This window comes from Myzus persicae, unplaced genomic scaffold (genome assembly GCF_001856785.1).
Source record: "Myzus persicae strain clone G006 unplaced genomic scaffold, MPER_G0061.0, whole genome shotgun sequence".
Lineage (NCBI taxonomy): Eukaryota > Metazoa > Arthropoda > Insecta > Hemiptera > Aphididae > Myzus > Myzus persicae.
Genome location: NW_019103857.1, coordinates 188,714 through 205,745, shown reverse-complemented (window position 1 = coordinate 205,745; position 17,032 = coordinate 188,714). Strand labels below are relative to the sequence as shown.

At 30.8% G+C, this 17,032-nt stretch overlaps 1 protein-coding gene across 1 annotated transcript in view; it reads right to left on the bottom strand.

Annotated features, from left to right (window-relative positions):
• Window positions 1-471: 471 nt before the first annotated feature.
• The window catches only part of LOC111035495 (leucine-rich repeat-containing G-protein coupled receptor 5), an 82,717-nt gene continuing 66,156 nt past the window's right edge, over window positions 472-17,032 (bottom strand). The window contains exons 6-17 of the mRNA XM_022317138.1: window positions 16,954-17,025; window positions 15,592-15,663; window positions 11,074-11,142; window positions 7,866-8,009; window positions 7,581-7,721; window positions 7,164-7,229; window positions 6,574-6,717; window positions 6,347-6,418; window positions 5,912-6,216; window positions 2,399-2,575; window positions 2,129-2,323; window positions 472-2,015 (exon numbers count right to left, since the gene is read on the bottom strand). Of these exons, the coding sequence (XP_022172830.1) occupies window positions 472-2,015; window positions 2,129-2,323; window positions 2,399-2,575; window positions 5,912-6,216; window positions 6,347-6,418; window positions 6,574-6,717; window positions 7,164-7,229; window positions 7,581-7,721; window positions 7,866-8,009; window positions 11,074-11,142; window positions 15,592-15,663; window positions 16,954-17,025 (3,001 nt within the window). The remainder of the gene's footprint in view (window positions 2,016-2,128; window positions 2,324-2,398; window positions 2,576-5,911; window positions 6,217-6,346; window positions 6,419-6,573; window positions 6,718-7,163; window positions 7,230-7,580; window positions 7,722-7,865; window positions 8,010-11,073; window positions 11,143-15,591; window positions 15,664-16,953; window positions 17,026-17,032) is intronic.

Below are 17,032 nucleotides of genomic sequence, written 5' to 3'. Positions count from 1 at the left end.
TATAGAACACTTCCCCACGCTATGCAATGGGAAAATAAAGTTTAAACAAAAAAATGTGAATTAAAAGACAATATTCTTATAATATATTATAAATTTAATATTGTAAAAACATAAGTTAAGACTCGGCGTTTTTGTTCATCGATATTTAATAGATTAAAATGATGTAGGTAATGAATTTTCATAAAAATGCGTCATAAAAGTATAATATAATATACATTATATATATAATATTTTATTATTTTACGCAAATGTGTTTGGGAACAACTATTATTCAATAGTCATAGGTGATCATAATAATAAATGTTACATCGTTAAGAGTTACACCTTAGAGGATATTATCACGTGTCACGTTATCATTGGTTACTATATTTGTTCGAGATGGCTATGTCTCAGAATCTTACTTGGTATGACTATAAAACTTATGTATGAAATTATCTATAGTCTACTAAACATAAAAAATATAGTGACATTTTAGCTATGTGGGGACGATGGTTTAGAATCCGGTGGCGTTGTCCTTTCGCTAGCAGTAGTTGTTGGCGAATTTTCTGGCCTCAACGAATCATCCATTCTGTTTTCGTCGTCTTCGTCCTCGGTGTCTGCTCTGTAAACGCTTGTCTCAGCTGCCGAAGGAATAGTGGCCAAAAATCGAACGCTCAATCTATTAGGAGAACCACCCACGACCAGCTCGGGGTCGTCTAACACGGCTGGTTGGCGGGTCAGCCGAGCCTTTGGTTTGTGATCGCTGCAACCTACACTGGACCTGGAAGCCCTCGTGCTTACACTAGTGCTGGCCGTGTTGGCAGAACCCGAACTGTCGTTTCTCGAGCTCGACAGATTTGAGTCTTGTGAAGTCTTCCTCGTCACAATCCATGAACTGGCACGCCTCTGTTTTGGGTCCAGAAGTCTCAAAGGTACGCCGCAGTGGTGGTGATGATGGTGGTGGTGGTGTTGTCTCCACGAATCTGATCTTGATGAACTGTAATTTTCACTAGAAGACATCGAAGACGCTCGCTTATGCTGTTTTTGCTGTATTTCGGCGATTTGGTAAGCGTACCGGTCGCTCCTCATGTACTGTCTGCCCGAATCAGACTCCCGCTGCAAACACGACATTATTCTTCTAAATTTAATGTTCAACCAATCGTAAAATGTCTCCTCTGTTTTCACGGATTTGTCGTCCAACAGTTTAACGTTGCAGCTGCACGGAGGATGTGGATAGTTATCTCTCGACGACCTGTCCACCAGACTGTTGGTGTTAGCCGGCGTCTGCCTGTTGCTGAAGTTGGAGCTGTGTCTACACCTGCCGATGCCTCTGGTCACTCTGGACTCTTCGATGGCTTTGCATATCATCACGCAGTCTTTCTTGAACTGTTTCGTCAGTATAGCATACAGGAACGGATTGCAACACGAGTTCAACGGCAACACGAACACCGTAAACACTTTGGCCTGTTCCAGAGAGACGAGGTGAAACCCGCAGATGGCCGTTAGCGAGACGAATGCTATGGGGGCCCAGCACAGCAAATCAGTGAATACGAGCAGTGCCATGCGTTTGGCGATCCGCGAGTCGTTAGAATTCCAAGCCTGGGAGCCTCTGATGGCGCAATACATCTTTAAATAGCACCCCATGAGTATGAAAAATGCTACACCATTAATGAACATCAGGAAGACTACGTAAACCAAACTCCACGTGCCAGTGGTAGTCTCAAATGGCAGGCAAGTTGCGTACTTGCGATAGTCGGACACACCAAACAGGGGTAAGGCGGCCATCCCACCGGCGAAAATCCAACCACAGAGCATTATATACGACGCGTGCTTAAGGGACAAACGCTTGTTTAGATGCATGGCATGCGTGATAGCGTAATTCCGTTCCAGCGTGATAACGGCAAGTGTGTACACCGAAAGTTCGGAGCTAAGCACTGCCAACACGCCAGCCAACTGGCAACCAGCAGACATTTGCCAAGGTATCGCGTACACTTTGAACTCTCCCAAGGTGCCAGCGTCAACGACAGCCAATATACCTGTAAAACCATCAATCTATGAATATTTGGGCTGGAATTAACTGATATCGCTGACAGTAGTACTACGCTAGTACTAGTGAGTTTCGATAGGTCAATACATTGTATTACTATACCTAAATAGAGGCCCATGAAGAAATCGGCTGCGGCCAAATTGCACACAAGAAACCTTGGCACGTCTATTTTACTCCTGGCAAATATCAGCACGAATACTACCGTCCCATTTCCCAACATGGCCAATAAGAACACCACCCATACTCCACATCTCAATGTCCACCAATCGAAGAGATCTTGGCATGGCAAGAATGGACCTATATGAAAAATATTAGTTGAACTCTTTTGTCAACAACTGATTATAAAACATATAACCCATATAAAATATTTACCGGGAAGTGGCAAGCACTTGATTTTTGACGACATTACGTCCTGTGATTTTCCTTCCAACTGTTGTTCTTCAAAATATTCTTCCATGTACGATGGCAAATTTCCTGGGTACGTGAAGTCTGAACCAAATGAATCCCACAAATCATTGACTTGGGTCCCAAATTTTTTACTTAAATTTTCTGTAAAATAAAGACAATTTTAAAGACTACAAAATTTAAATTTATTTTCAAATAAATGCATGAAGAGTTTTACATAGATATGTTATTCGCGGTCCACTGGATATTAACAAGAATAAAAACAGATGTATAGAACAATTATTTAAAAAGGGGTTTATAACGTTTTTGCAATATCGTAAAATGTCATCTGCAGATGGTGTGCGTTTGTTAAACAATAAGTACCAACACAATTTAAAATATAAAAAATGAAATCACTTCAAAAGTTTTATTTTACAAACCAGTAGTTTTTATAATTTTCCAATATGTTTTTTCCTCTATGATGAAGTAGGTAATATGAATAATAAACAAATAAATCTTAACTTATCTAAACCAATCTATTATAAGTCATCAGCTACATTAATTCAAATTTGCTATACGATTGAATTCATGAGGAACTAGAAAAAAATTAAGTTAATCAAAATGTGTATTACATTTTATAATTTTTTTTATGTGCATATTCAAATATTTAATACGCATATGAACTAGGAATAATTAAGTCCATAAACAATATTCATGTCTCATTCAATGTTTTTATACAAGCTTATTACGTTTATTCATACACCTAAATTATAGCAGAGATATGAATTTTTTTGGAAGTACCCAGTACCCACCTAAAATGTTTTCTATACATAAATTCAGCAAAGTTATTTATACTATCAACGCAAACACAATATCTTAACGACCCGTGTCAAATTTAGAAATTTTATAATAACGGTTTTGGAACGTGTTTGAAAAATGCCATATTTCAAAAAGAGATCAATATTGTACATAGTATGATAATCACGTTCCCGTACAAGTTATGGTAAATATCATGATAACATTCAAAATAAGTTCTTGAGTTTTCGTTCACTGTTTTTGTACATTTATAAATCAATAAAATAACTACACGACCATAATTATTATTATATGGTAATAATAATTATAATCATAATTATATTATTATCATAATTATTATTTATAGTACAACTGAGCTTTATTCAAACATTGGCTTATTCAACGGATAATTTTCAATTTTTATCAATACAATACAGATAATATTCATGTTTAGTATACTTTTAGTGACAATTATTAAAATGATATTGATATTTTACAGTTAGATAACTTACATTTTACGAATATGATGTTATCTGAACAGGCTAGATAAAAAACTGTAAAACATAAATATAGGTACCTAATAAAAACTTTTTTTGAAACTTTTAAAAACACATTGGTGTATTATATTTGTATAATATCAAACGTACACAGAACACAAAATTATTACAAGAAACAAAAGTTTATAAATTATATTACGCGTATTGAATATTGATATTATAAATTCAGAGAAGATAGTAAAGTATTTTGACGTTCTGAAATATGATAACGAAATTTGTATTCCTGTTGTACTTTAACCATGTATTATATTTCATATGAATGCCAGTTATTATTTGTAATCCAATCCGTACCGATGATATAAATTATTTTTATTTATATCATAAGAACATTGAGAAAATATCACAAAAAAATAATGGTGTCACAGTGAGAATACTTAAACCCTGGTACATATCAACCACTTGAAAATATATTTTTCTACTCGCTTCATGATAATCATTATTCTAAAATACAAAAATAATATATTATCATAATTTTCAAAATACAAAAAAATTCAGGAAATTTCAACCTATGTATTTGGTCACTGATATTTTTTACATATTTTTTTTTTTATATATGTAATTAATTCAATATTTTCTTATTGTTTTCGTATAGTATCAACTCATTTATCAATTTAACTGATGTATTTTTTGTTAATTTCAGTTTATATTGTGATAGAACATAATATATACAAATGACTGAAATTTGAGGATCTGAAAATAACTTCTATTGGACCTGTTGATTTATAACTATAAAACATCTTTATTATTGTGATATTGAATAACTTCAACGTTTTTGAATACAACTACTTTTTAAGGAATAATAATTATATTACACACAAAGTTTTAATTTACAAATTACGTTATATTATGAAGGTATAGATGACTGTTCAGTTTCATTAAAATAGTTCTGCAAAAGTGAAAATTATGTATTCATGAAAAATATATTTTCAAAAAAGAAAATCCCCTAACGGTACATAACGAATATACATCTTATGTGTTCTTCAAATTACCACTAACTATTTGACTAAATCTACGTTTACGATTATAAAGCTGAAATCGAGCAGGGCATCAAAATACTATAAAATTTATCTTTTAATATTATAAATATAAACTTTAATATGGAAAGTTGTTTTGTTAATAATGCACACAGTCGACTTGAAATAAAAGTTAGCTAAAATTACGAATTGGACGCTGGGCAAAAGATTTCGAAATCGATCAACGACCAATGAGGTTTTTTTCAATTCAACCTTATGGGTATTTGTGCGACAATATATTTGAAAATGTATTTTCTACATCGTATACTTATTCCAGATTGTCTTATCCAGATGATTGCATAACGCGTCTTATTGTTCCATAGTCCTATGATGTTAATTATTGAATAATTAAATAATTGTATCATAATATTCAATGTAGGTACCTATCTACATATTATTATTATTGTTGTTGTATATAGGTTTATGATAAGTGTATTAGAACTATTTAATTTATTTGGAATATTAATACGATGTTTACAATTCCAAAATAATTTTTCATACGAAATCCGATTCCAGTGTAATCTCGATAAGAGTGTCCGGCAAAAAAATATGCACAGTATAATAAAAATCCAAGGGGAACAAGGAACAATATTCGGCAGAAAAATGTCCATAGCGTGGCATAGTGCCATAATAAGTATAATAATATCCGTATAATGCATTGGCATTGTATATGTTCAGCCTTTGCTTGTAAAAAAAAATAGTGTTGGACCTAATTAAGTTTTATCTTTCTATTATCTAACAGATAATAATGGCTGCATAATACAGGTAAGTGAGAATGAGTAATTGATTACGTTAAAATACTCCTTCAATGGTACTCAATTATGAACTAATTATTTTTATAACTATAATTATTTTTAAAACATCAATTTCTGTGTATTTTATGAATACGGAATTATGGACAGGTACCTACAGTCGTGTTATGTATTTTATTTTAAAATCGTAACATTTAATATAAAAAAAATCTATTTTATTTTCGTGTATTTTTGAAAGTTAAAAATTATATATTTTTAGCTGTGAATAATGATATATTGCATGAATACTTTTTTTTTCAAATACAATTTCCCTCGGATTTTAGTTCTTTGCATATTTTTTCGCCAGACATGATGTGCGAATACCACGGTTAAGTTTATACTAACGCAATTGAGGCCATATGTCGGACATGCTGGAATTCCAGAGAGTCATGTCAAAATCGTTTTCGTTGGCTGGAAATATGACGGATTCGTGGAGACTCGTCTGGGAAGATGGCGGCAAATCGTCTTCGGACTGGAGGGGTAAAAACGAACAACAGTGGTATGCATATGATAACACCAAAGATTGAATTCTGGGAAAATGTTCGGGTGTCGGGAATTGTCTCAGGTTCGGGTTGTTGAACGTTTTTAGGTGCAGAAGTCTCTCCAGGCCTTTGGTGGGCAGTTGTTCGAAGACGTTTTTGCCCACGTTTCTGTAAAAATAGATAGTTATTATAATACTTGTTTTCAATAGTTCACACATATTATACAGCCGTGCTTGTCAACAATATACTTTTAATATACAAATAATATTATAATGATATATTATCGACGAATACGTACAAATCTTCCAGTTGGGTAAATGACAAAAACGTTTCGTCGTCAATACGGTCTATTTTGTTCGATTCCAAATCCCTGGAAAACAAGAAACATATTATTATTATTATAGCGCCATCTGTGAATGCCATGTCCGCTGCCGAGATGTCTCTCTGTGGCAACGATAATAATTTTGTTTCTGTTTGAAACATGGCAGCGGTATCTAGTGGTAATATCGTAACCGTTGCGCTTACAAGACTTTGAGCTGAACTAATCCATGAAACGCGTCTCTGGGCACCGAAGTTATGTAATTGTGACCGAGTAACAAGTCGTGGAGATGAGAGAGGTTACGGAACAACGATCCATCCAATGACGCTATATGGTTATTAGCCAAATCTCTGCAAAATCAAATACCAATAAATCGTGTGCTTTGTGATTTGTGTGTAATGATATGCGATCTATTATAATGTGAAATGAGTAACGAGCTTAAATTAAACAATGTTTGATTTTAAATTTAAATTAATAATTCGTTTCGATATGATAAAATTATGCATTGTTCTTCAATCGTAATACATTTTAATACATAATTATTTAGAGATAGAGTAGATTATAACACAATTAGTTAAAACATCCACATTGTAAAATTGTGTTTGAGTTATTTATGAAAGAATAAATCACGTGTGTTTGTATTTTCAAATCACGTCGTTATAGAATAAGTAAGATATAAATCGAACATAATAATGTTACATCAAATGTTGTATAATATGGAAATATTGTATTAAAAATATCATCACGTATAGGTATATAATATTATGAATGTTATGTGAAAATAAAAAATACTCACAACACTCTGAGTTCTTTACACTTGTTGAGATTTGGTATCCTGGATAATCTATTCGATTTGATGTCACTAAAGTAACACACACACATAAATACAATAAATTATAACATAACATTGGTACATCGTGTGCAAAGCAGTGGCGCCGATCTCCTAATTTATGTATGACACATGCGTCGTAGTAATTTTTTTAAATGGGATGTAGGGCATTGTATGGTACTGAAGGGACCTCGCTGTGGATCCAAAATGTTCGTTAAAACGTAAAAATGAATGATTAAACATTGTATTATGTGGTTTCTTTGATTCGCATCTGATTGTCAAATTTTAAAAAGGGGAATTACGGTTCGCGGCTCTTTGATGTATGACGTCATAGTATGTTTTCGGCGCCACCGGTGCAGAGTATAATATTATAGAATCACGCACAGGCTTTTTAATTTAGGACATGTGGTACACAACGTGTCGGGTATCGAATAGATGCTCGCCCTGTCGATTCGGAGCACTTCGAGTGCCGACGTCCCGTTAAGATTCGGAAACTCGGTGAGTTCTCTGGCTTCTGACAAAACTCTGGAACAACAATAACAATGGTAAATCAATAGAAATTAGGTTTTTTTTTTTACTACGTCGATGACGCACTGTCCCCAGACAATCGGACTTAAAAATCGGATAAATCCGGTAGCAGTAACGCTGCACACATCGTTATGCACTCACAGTTTTCTTAATTTCGGTAGGGAAGCGAACGCATACGGGTGTACGCCAATCAGCGGGTTTCCTTTGAGCTCGAGCAGTGCTAGGCCTTGCGATCGCTGCAAAATGCCGTCGGGCACGAACTTAATATTATTGCCAGACAACGACCTGAAAAATGCCACGAAACGAATGAAGTGTCGTTTTTTTATTAATACCTCAGCACCGTAAAATGTGCAATATCACCTAAAGTATAATAATAATACAACGCTCCACAAGGTACGTGTAACCCACGATACTCCGTGCGGTTGACGTACTTTTAAGTAATAACAAAGTACGCTTTATTACAAAACCTCTAAATAACATATCGTGTCCCGAGCAGATTTTTATGATACGAATTTCGTCCCGTATACTAACAGTCTCGTATTATTTCCGTCATAAATTACCAGAGGATCTGAAATAATGTTTTCATAAGTCTTCCGAGAGACGACCGCAACCGCGGGGATAGGACCTTTTTGTTTCAAGTATTACACATTTTTTGTTTTTTTATCTTATCCTCAACACTTCTACATAATAACTTAACCTACGCCGTATATCATATATTACCTAATATGCGTTACGCATTATTACGGAGCACAACATTTATTTTAAGATGACTGCACATTGCACCGAAACCATGCCATTCGTTCATGTCTCGACTTTATGTTACCCATAACATACCTATAGTAACAAATCCTAACACTATTCTTTTTCAAATTTTCATAAAACCATGTTGTTATTTATATACGTCATATAACTTACTACTACTGCGAGGACCTTATTTTCTACAGCGTTTTTTTTCTTTTCTCATTTTTTTTTTTTTTTTTTTTCTCTCCATAATCGTATTCTACATATCATAATATCTCTTTACGACTCTAGTGCACTACCCCACTTTACTTTTAATACACATTACTTTTCTTTCCAATGTATGTATATAATAATATGTACCTATATATTATGATATAATATATAGTATATTATATTATTACCTATCATGTATGTTATGTGCATAATACATGTAGTATGTATGTATGGTGAGTATATCATGCATATTATGTGTATAATGTATGTAGTATATTATGTATACTGTATATACGTATCTGAGACGTATCTAATATTCGTATTTATTTTGATGTCTGTATTATTATTACCTTTTTATTTTTATTTTTTCTCAAATGCATATTTACGTTTTATGTACAATATTTTACAGTATGGGAAAATTAGACAGTGACATATCAAACTATTATGTTAACCTATAAAAACAATTCGTTGCAACTGTATTCGAGTAGAAATACTAGATGCACTTTATGTGTTTAAATGGTGTTTTGTTAAATAAAAAAGACAAATTAGGTATGAGTATTGAGAAGTACCCTACGTAATTTACATTTCCAATTGATAAACGTTATTTCTTACTTTTATTTTTGCTATCTATTATCTAATAATTCAAGTTTAGATGATCTTACACCAGTTGTACCTACAGTACAAATATTGCTGGACGAAGTATTTTTATTTTATTCAAAAGACGTAACGCATTGTCATACCTATATTGTGTTTTTTAAACAAATTATTACTGACCATTATATTTTTATCATTTAGTAATACGGTGTCATTAAACATATTCACGCTGTATACAAAATAGTTTTATTGTACCAAGCTTATAAAGCACATCGTAAACCATTTCATATTAGTTTACGTATTTATTATTTTTTGGAACGTATTCAAAGTTTATCCCAAAGATTAACAATAATTATTTGTTAATGTTGGCCATAACCAAAACTATTGGATGTATTCCAAATAGCAAATTTATAAACATTCATAGATGTGTTATTAATTTTTGGTACATATTAACAATCAAATTAAAAAATATATCCATTGAAATATGACGTTAAATCAGTTTAAATGTACGTAGTATCATTAATTTTAGGTACCTACTCAAATTTATTTTCAAGATAACGACTGAAGTTGAGAAGTAAATAATTTGTTTTGGTGTTTATATTTTGGCAACATAAAGGTCATTAAAAAAATATATTATCTTTTGCATTAAATGGTGTTTTTTAATATATCAAGTTATACAATAAATAAGAAAAATAATACTTCGGACCTTGAAGGTGTTGAAAAAGATAAAGCAATGGTGTTTCAAAGGTTTTGCTCACTTTTTAAGTAAAAAAAAACCAAGAAAATGTTATAATTCTATCGTTTGAAATAGCTAGAAAATCGTTAAAATTCTGTATGAAAGCTATTAAAAAACTAAAAAAATGTTGTAAGTATTAAATTATAATATTCGTTTATTTCTTTTTTTTTTACGTCTCTAAATAAATTTAAAACTTCCAAGTATACCTATGTGCAATTAAATTAAATTTATCGTACATAAAACTTATGGCTATCAAAGTGAAAATTAAATTCTTAATATCATTACATTTTAATTTATTCACATTACAATATTTAAACTATTTTGAGAAACAATTGCAACGATTCCACCACCAAATATTACGCAGTCACAGAAAAACTTATTCTTGTGCATTTCATTTTTTTTTTTTTTGTTACTTTTATTATTATTTCCATATACCTCATACAGTCTATGATAATTTTTTTGATGTGACTTCAACCTCTATATCCATGGTTTGGTAGTTATAAAATAACAATTTCCATTATGAAAATAATTTCACCCGTAACGAGTCAGTTGGTTTTTATTAAATCGAAATTTCTATTCAAATTGAGTTATTTATTCATTTTTCCCGAAATATATACAAATAATATATACAAACATTTGAAATATGTTTTCCAGTATACGGCGTGAATGCGAATCGCACTACACTGCTCAAATACTTTTATTTTTATAAATGTTTTTTTGCAAATGAAAAAGTTTCCGAATAATATTATGTCGTCGAAAGTGAAAAAAATTACAGACAATCCTGAATTAAAAACACATTACCAGGGTGTGTTGCGGGAAAGTTGAGAATGAGGGGGTTAGTATAAACGAGGTGCTAGAACCGAAACCCAAGTGGTTAGCGGACGAGTACCATATAATATTGTGACTCATCTGCCAAAAACCGTCTAACAGACTTCAATGGGTTAAAGCAGCGAGTTCAGTGCATGTATGTGCACGTATATATTATGAGCTTGGTACACGCAAATTATTTATTAAAAAATATATTAGCAATAATGATAATAATAGTAATAATAATGATAATCTTACAGCTCCTGTAGAGACGTCAACTTGGCAAGAGCGGCCGGGATCGTATCCAACTGATTGTCGTCGAGTTCCCTGGAAAACACACACGAGATTTAATACGCGGTACATACTCACCGTATCTTACAATAATATCTTATATTATGCCACATTATACTAGTATTATTATTATTATTATTATCATACACAAACGGATGCGGAAAAATGAGAAAAATGGCGGAAATAATGTATAGTAATATATACGTAATAATCCCTCGTCGTCTCGTAAAATCCGATTTTATTGTTATTATATTACGACGACTGAGATAAAATATCTCGCAACAATCATAAACGCCCTCCGATTTATTATGTGCAGCGCGAGGCGGTGGTGACGTTTTCCTTGAGAGGTCTTCGACCCAGCGCGAAAATAAATAATAATAAAAGGAAGAAAAAGAAAAAAAAACGATACCGAGAGACAGACGACCGACGACGATTGCAACCCATTGACCCGGTCGGTTCGGTTAAATACGCCGTGAAATAAGCTCGTCCCCCGTCGACGATACTATGTAGTAGTATTGTGTATTTTGGGACGGATGAGAAACGCGTGTGATTTTACACGGATTTAACGACGGCAAATATTGACGACGGCTGACAAAAAGTTTTTTTTTTCTTTTTATCCATTTATACGACTGGTAAGTATATAATCCGCCGACGTCGATGAAGTGCTGTAATTATGATTATATGCTGCTGCTGTGCAATAAATTGCTATCTATTTCAACGTCGCACGTATGTGAGTAATTTATTTGGCTTACGGTATCCCCGACATTTTAGATTCCGAACGGAGCGATGAGTGTATTGATTTAACAATGAAGTGAGTTTTTTTTCTTGCCACTTTCATCGCGTCTCGGAGCGGTACAAATTCTGAGATTTTCAACTTCGATAATACGTTTTCTGATTTGAAAGTGAATCTAGTTGGTACCTACTTTGGATGGGTGAAACAAGTAAAATATTCCCAGAACTTGTTTTAATAATTGAGAAAAACAAACAGATATTAGCGGAAAAACTTTAATTTTTAAGCAAAACCTGTTTTTTGACAAAATCGATTTCCTCATTTTGTTGTAATTCAAAAATGAATAATAGATTAGTACATAGTTGAAATGTTCATAAAATTTGTATTCAAACATTTTCTATAAGTCGTACAGTTTTCAAAATTTTCTTTTTCCGTTTTTTTTTCAATAAATTGTCAATAAAACAATTTTCTAAGTATAAGCTCAATATTTCGTCCAGACATTTGAAGTTAAAATATGGACGAAATTAGAATATATTTGTCTTAAGAAACTTAATAGATTTGATTCTAATTCAAAAATATTAGTTCGGACTTGATGAAACTTTTGCTTATATTATTAAGTTGTATAAACACAATATTACTTTCAAAATATTTAGATTAATTTTAAGTTATTGCATATTTCATACAACGAGCCTATTTACAACGCGGTCAGTGGCTCATAAAATAATAATAATCATATAATTTGATAAAATATACATATATACTATTCAATTAATTAAAAATTTACGAACGCAGTGTTTTTAAGAAAACTTAATAGCTTTCTAAACTTCTAATTTACTTAATGACCAAGAAACTACCCTCGAAAATTTATACTATACAGCAGAGCGGCTACATACTTTTAAAACCCTCTCCCCAATTTGTTTCTGGTAAATATAGGAATGTTATGTAGCGTTCTGGTTTTTTAAATACATTTGCATCTGACAATTTATGATGAGTATTATAATATTAAAATAACATTTAAAGCTAATAGACCTTCTATTATATTATCAAAGTGCAGCTGGATAACAAAATAATCCATTCTGATCATAGTTCATCAAAATAATGTATTAATTATACAAATTAAACATTTTATTTTATTTCACAAAAATGTTTGCAATCTGTTAACTAAGACATAGATAAATTTGGTACATGATAAATAATAAAAGATTCACATGGATAATTTGGGGAAAAAGCTGTTCATTAACGGCACCTCAGAAGCAATTTATGAGTAGTAATTAATAAATTATATTGTTATAAAATAATATTATGTCCTTAAAAAAATCGCCATCACAGTTCATATTCATTGTCGATTATCTGATTTTGAGTGAGGGGGAGAATAATATTATTGGGCCATACGACTAACTAAAATAAATAGGGCACTTCGGGGTTAATCTGCCCTAAGTTTTCACTGAAATTGTGCCTCTAACAATGGTCGCAATGTTTTTACATCCCAAAGCCTAGCGCCTGCTATAATAATACACAATGCAGGTCTGTCGTAAGTGTTGTGTGTTTTATTTTTATTTTTTACTGTCCTACACGTGAAAGCATATGAAACAAAAGGTGGAGAGTTCGGTTTTATTATCACTCCAGTCGACGATTTGAAACGATTAATCCCCGGAGGGTGGTATCTAGCAATTTTTTTTTCTACTTCCGAGAACTCCAGCGTTGTGCGTTATTTGGCTTTCCGGGAAAATGAACCGGAAAGCAGTCAGCGTAAAATCAAAATTATTTTGGCCCACTTAACAACGACTATACACAAAAAGTAATACCCAGCCAACTGACCACCACCACCACCACCACCACCACCTCCACATCTATCACCTCCAACACCACCACCACCACCACCACCACCTCCACATCTATCACCTCCAACACCACCACCGTCACCACTGTAACAACGACGCCACCGCCGTCGCCGTGCTAGCTGCTCGATATCGCTATCTAACAGTCCAATAAAAACAATAATAATTTCAAAGTGCCTCTGGCTTTTTGGTGGATAAGATGAAAATTATTAATCAATTTGTACAAAACGGTCTTAATAAAACAAATCGATTACAATTTATAGTATAATATGTACCTATTGAACATATTTTATGTTACCCTCGATTTTAATTGTTGTATAGTATAATATTATTTACCACCATAATTTAATTTTATGAATTTAATTCATTGGATTTTCAGTGAAATATACAACACAATAGGAACGATGGCATAAATTACAATCAAAATACCTATTATCACCATTTTATAATAATATTATTTTATAAAAACCAAAAATAATTGCAATTTCATGTTTGCGAAATTAAAGGTCGGAATTATTAAATTCAAATCCACACATAATTTAAAATAATTATATTTATACAAAAAATACTAAAATAATTGTTGGTATAAAGGTTTTAATATATTTTTATAAAAATATGTCTTTGCTTTTAGTCAAAAATGAAATACAAAAGCAGTTATAATAAAAATCTGAAAGCGACCTTTAAAATATGCAAAATAATAAATAAATTATATTAATAAATTAGTCTCAACAATAATTCCCTTGGGAAGAAACAGCTGCCTGCATAAACGGTGCTTCATACAAAATATGTCTAGTCTTTTCCATTAAAGATTTCAAAAGTCACTTACAAGATATTTCAAAACTACGCCAGCTGTTATTTAGTACAATTAAAGATTTTCCAAACTATAAATTGGTGTAAACTATAAGCTATAAGTGTAATTACCTCACTAGAAACATTTCATGTGTGTCTTGGGGTATTATATTTATAAAAAGTTTGTACTAAATTTAAAATAATATTAAGTTTAATAATTATAAGTTGTACGAAACAAAAATAATTTATGTAAAAACTTCAGCAAAACAATGTGTAACTATACAATATTATTCTATGGAAAATGTATTTAACAAAATATAATCTTATTTTACCAAAAATAAATAATATTTTCTTATTGATTAAGCTTTAATTTATAACTTATTCAAATGATAATTTAATACCTAACTGCTATTTTATATTAATTGAGTATATTATTTTAAACTTAGGTACATATAGATTATTATTTATGATGTGATTTGTCTTAATTTTTAAATTGTTTTATGCATCGGACACGTCACGCAATAAAACCATTATCAAAATTAAGAGTTAAAAAACATTTTAAATTTAAAAAAAATATATTTTATGAAAATAAATACAAATATTATTAGTTTAAGTACATAGTTTAAAGAATTAATATTTTATAATAATTGTATTGTTTTAAGACTGTAAATTAAATTTCAACAACTCATTGGCTTATACTACGAATTTATTAATTAATTAATATTGACTGTAAGACAAACATATTGTTGTTTCATAATATTTTTTTGAGTTTGAATAGATTTTAAACTATTTTTCAGATCAAACATTAAAAAAGTCGTGTGTCATCTTAATAATTAGAAATTTAGTATGTCAGGTATCAATTTTAGGTAGTTTTAAGTTTTACTAATTTAATGTCAATGCATTTAAATACAAGTTAAAAAATATCTTAACTTTGTTTTAGTTACAAAATAAATCAAAATTAACTGCCACTATAAGTAAAATAAAAATTAAAGATAAGTGTCCCCATAAAAATAAAAATGAAATATAGATACGAAGACATACTAAATTAGCTATAATAATTGCAATAAAATTAATCAGAGACATTGTTTATAACACTATAAAATCAAAAATATTGATAGTAATACTCACAATATTTTCAAAGAAGTAAGGCTCTCAAACGCAGTTTCATCCACGAATCCGATTTGATTTCTCTTAAGTAGCCTATAAACATAACATTTAATAAGAACTTATGAAAACAGTGTAAAAAAAATTACTTATAAGCTGGCACGTTTTATTGGCTATACATAAATGTATTATGGAAGTGCAAATAAATATCTCATAATAGATTTGAAGTATTTATTTGATTAAAAATTGAAAACCGCATATTTTGATTTATTTACAATATTTTTAAAGACGTGCCAAAATGTTTTATAAGTAATTGGTGTATTTATAATGACATAAATAAATATTTATTTTTGTTACATTTTCTAAAAACAAAATATTTTATAGAATTGTATATTCTTGTAATCAAACAAAACGTGTTTATGATACAGAAATTATAATAAATGGTTTTCATAATACATAAAAGTAGATGCTATTATTCGAAAAACATAATATAATGTAGGGAGGATTATACTTATAGGTATCACAACTTATTGCCCTAAATCACGATATAGGCAAACTTCTAATACAATGTGTTAAAAATGGTCAAAAATATACTTCAAAATAATATACCGTAAAAACTGTTGTATTTATAGCTTTTAAAAGTATGTCACAAACAAAAGGCACTTTTAAGTAAGGTTATAAAACTAAATATGTGTATTTTATGTGTTTAAATTAATAATCCAACACGGGGAAAACAAACAATAAAGAAAAAAACATTTATAAATCAATACAATCAAAAACTGTTTTGATATTAATGACACTTTGATAGTAAGAAATAAGAATACAATTAAGCGTTTATTTATTTGTCAAGTAAATTTAAAATGTACAATGTTTATATACATTTTAACATTAAGACTTCTATTAAATAGCAATGTGCATATTTTAGTAATATTTGTATTAAGTGCTTAGATATATCGAGGAACAATATTAAAAATGAAAAAAAAATGGTAAATTATAAATTTATTTTATGTTGCAAACTTTTTAATAATAAATATTAAATGAAAAACAGTATTTTATATGAAAATAAAACTATCGAAACTTCTTAGGATATTTTATTTGTATTTAGTGTCTTATATACGTTTTATACTGCTGCTGTAGTATTTAATATAGGACCATAGTTGATTTCCGTCTTTACGTCACTTTTTTTCATCGAAATAGTAATATCTAATAACTAAAATGTATAAAATAAAAATTGTATGTATCAAAGATGTATTACTTGAACGAAATATTTTATACTTGGTTACACACGTACATTTGATAGGTGCCTACATTAATATTAAAACGGATAGGTATGCAATAAATTCAACAAATTGTAAACCTACAAAAAATATATTTTTGTATACTTACAATATGACCAGATTGGGTAACGAGGAAAACGAGTCATTTGAAATATCTACAATTGAATTACTTCCCAAGTTTCTGTAAG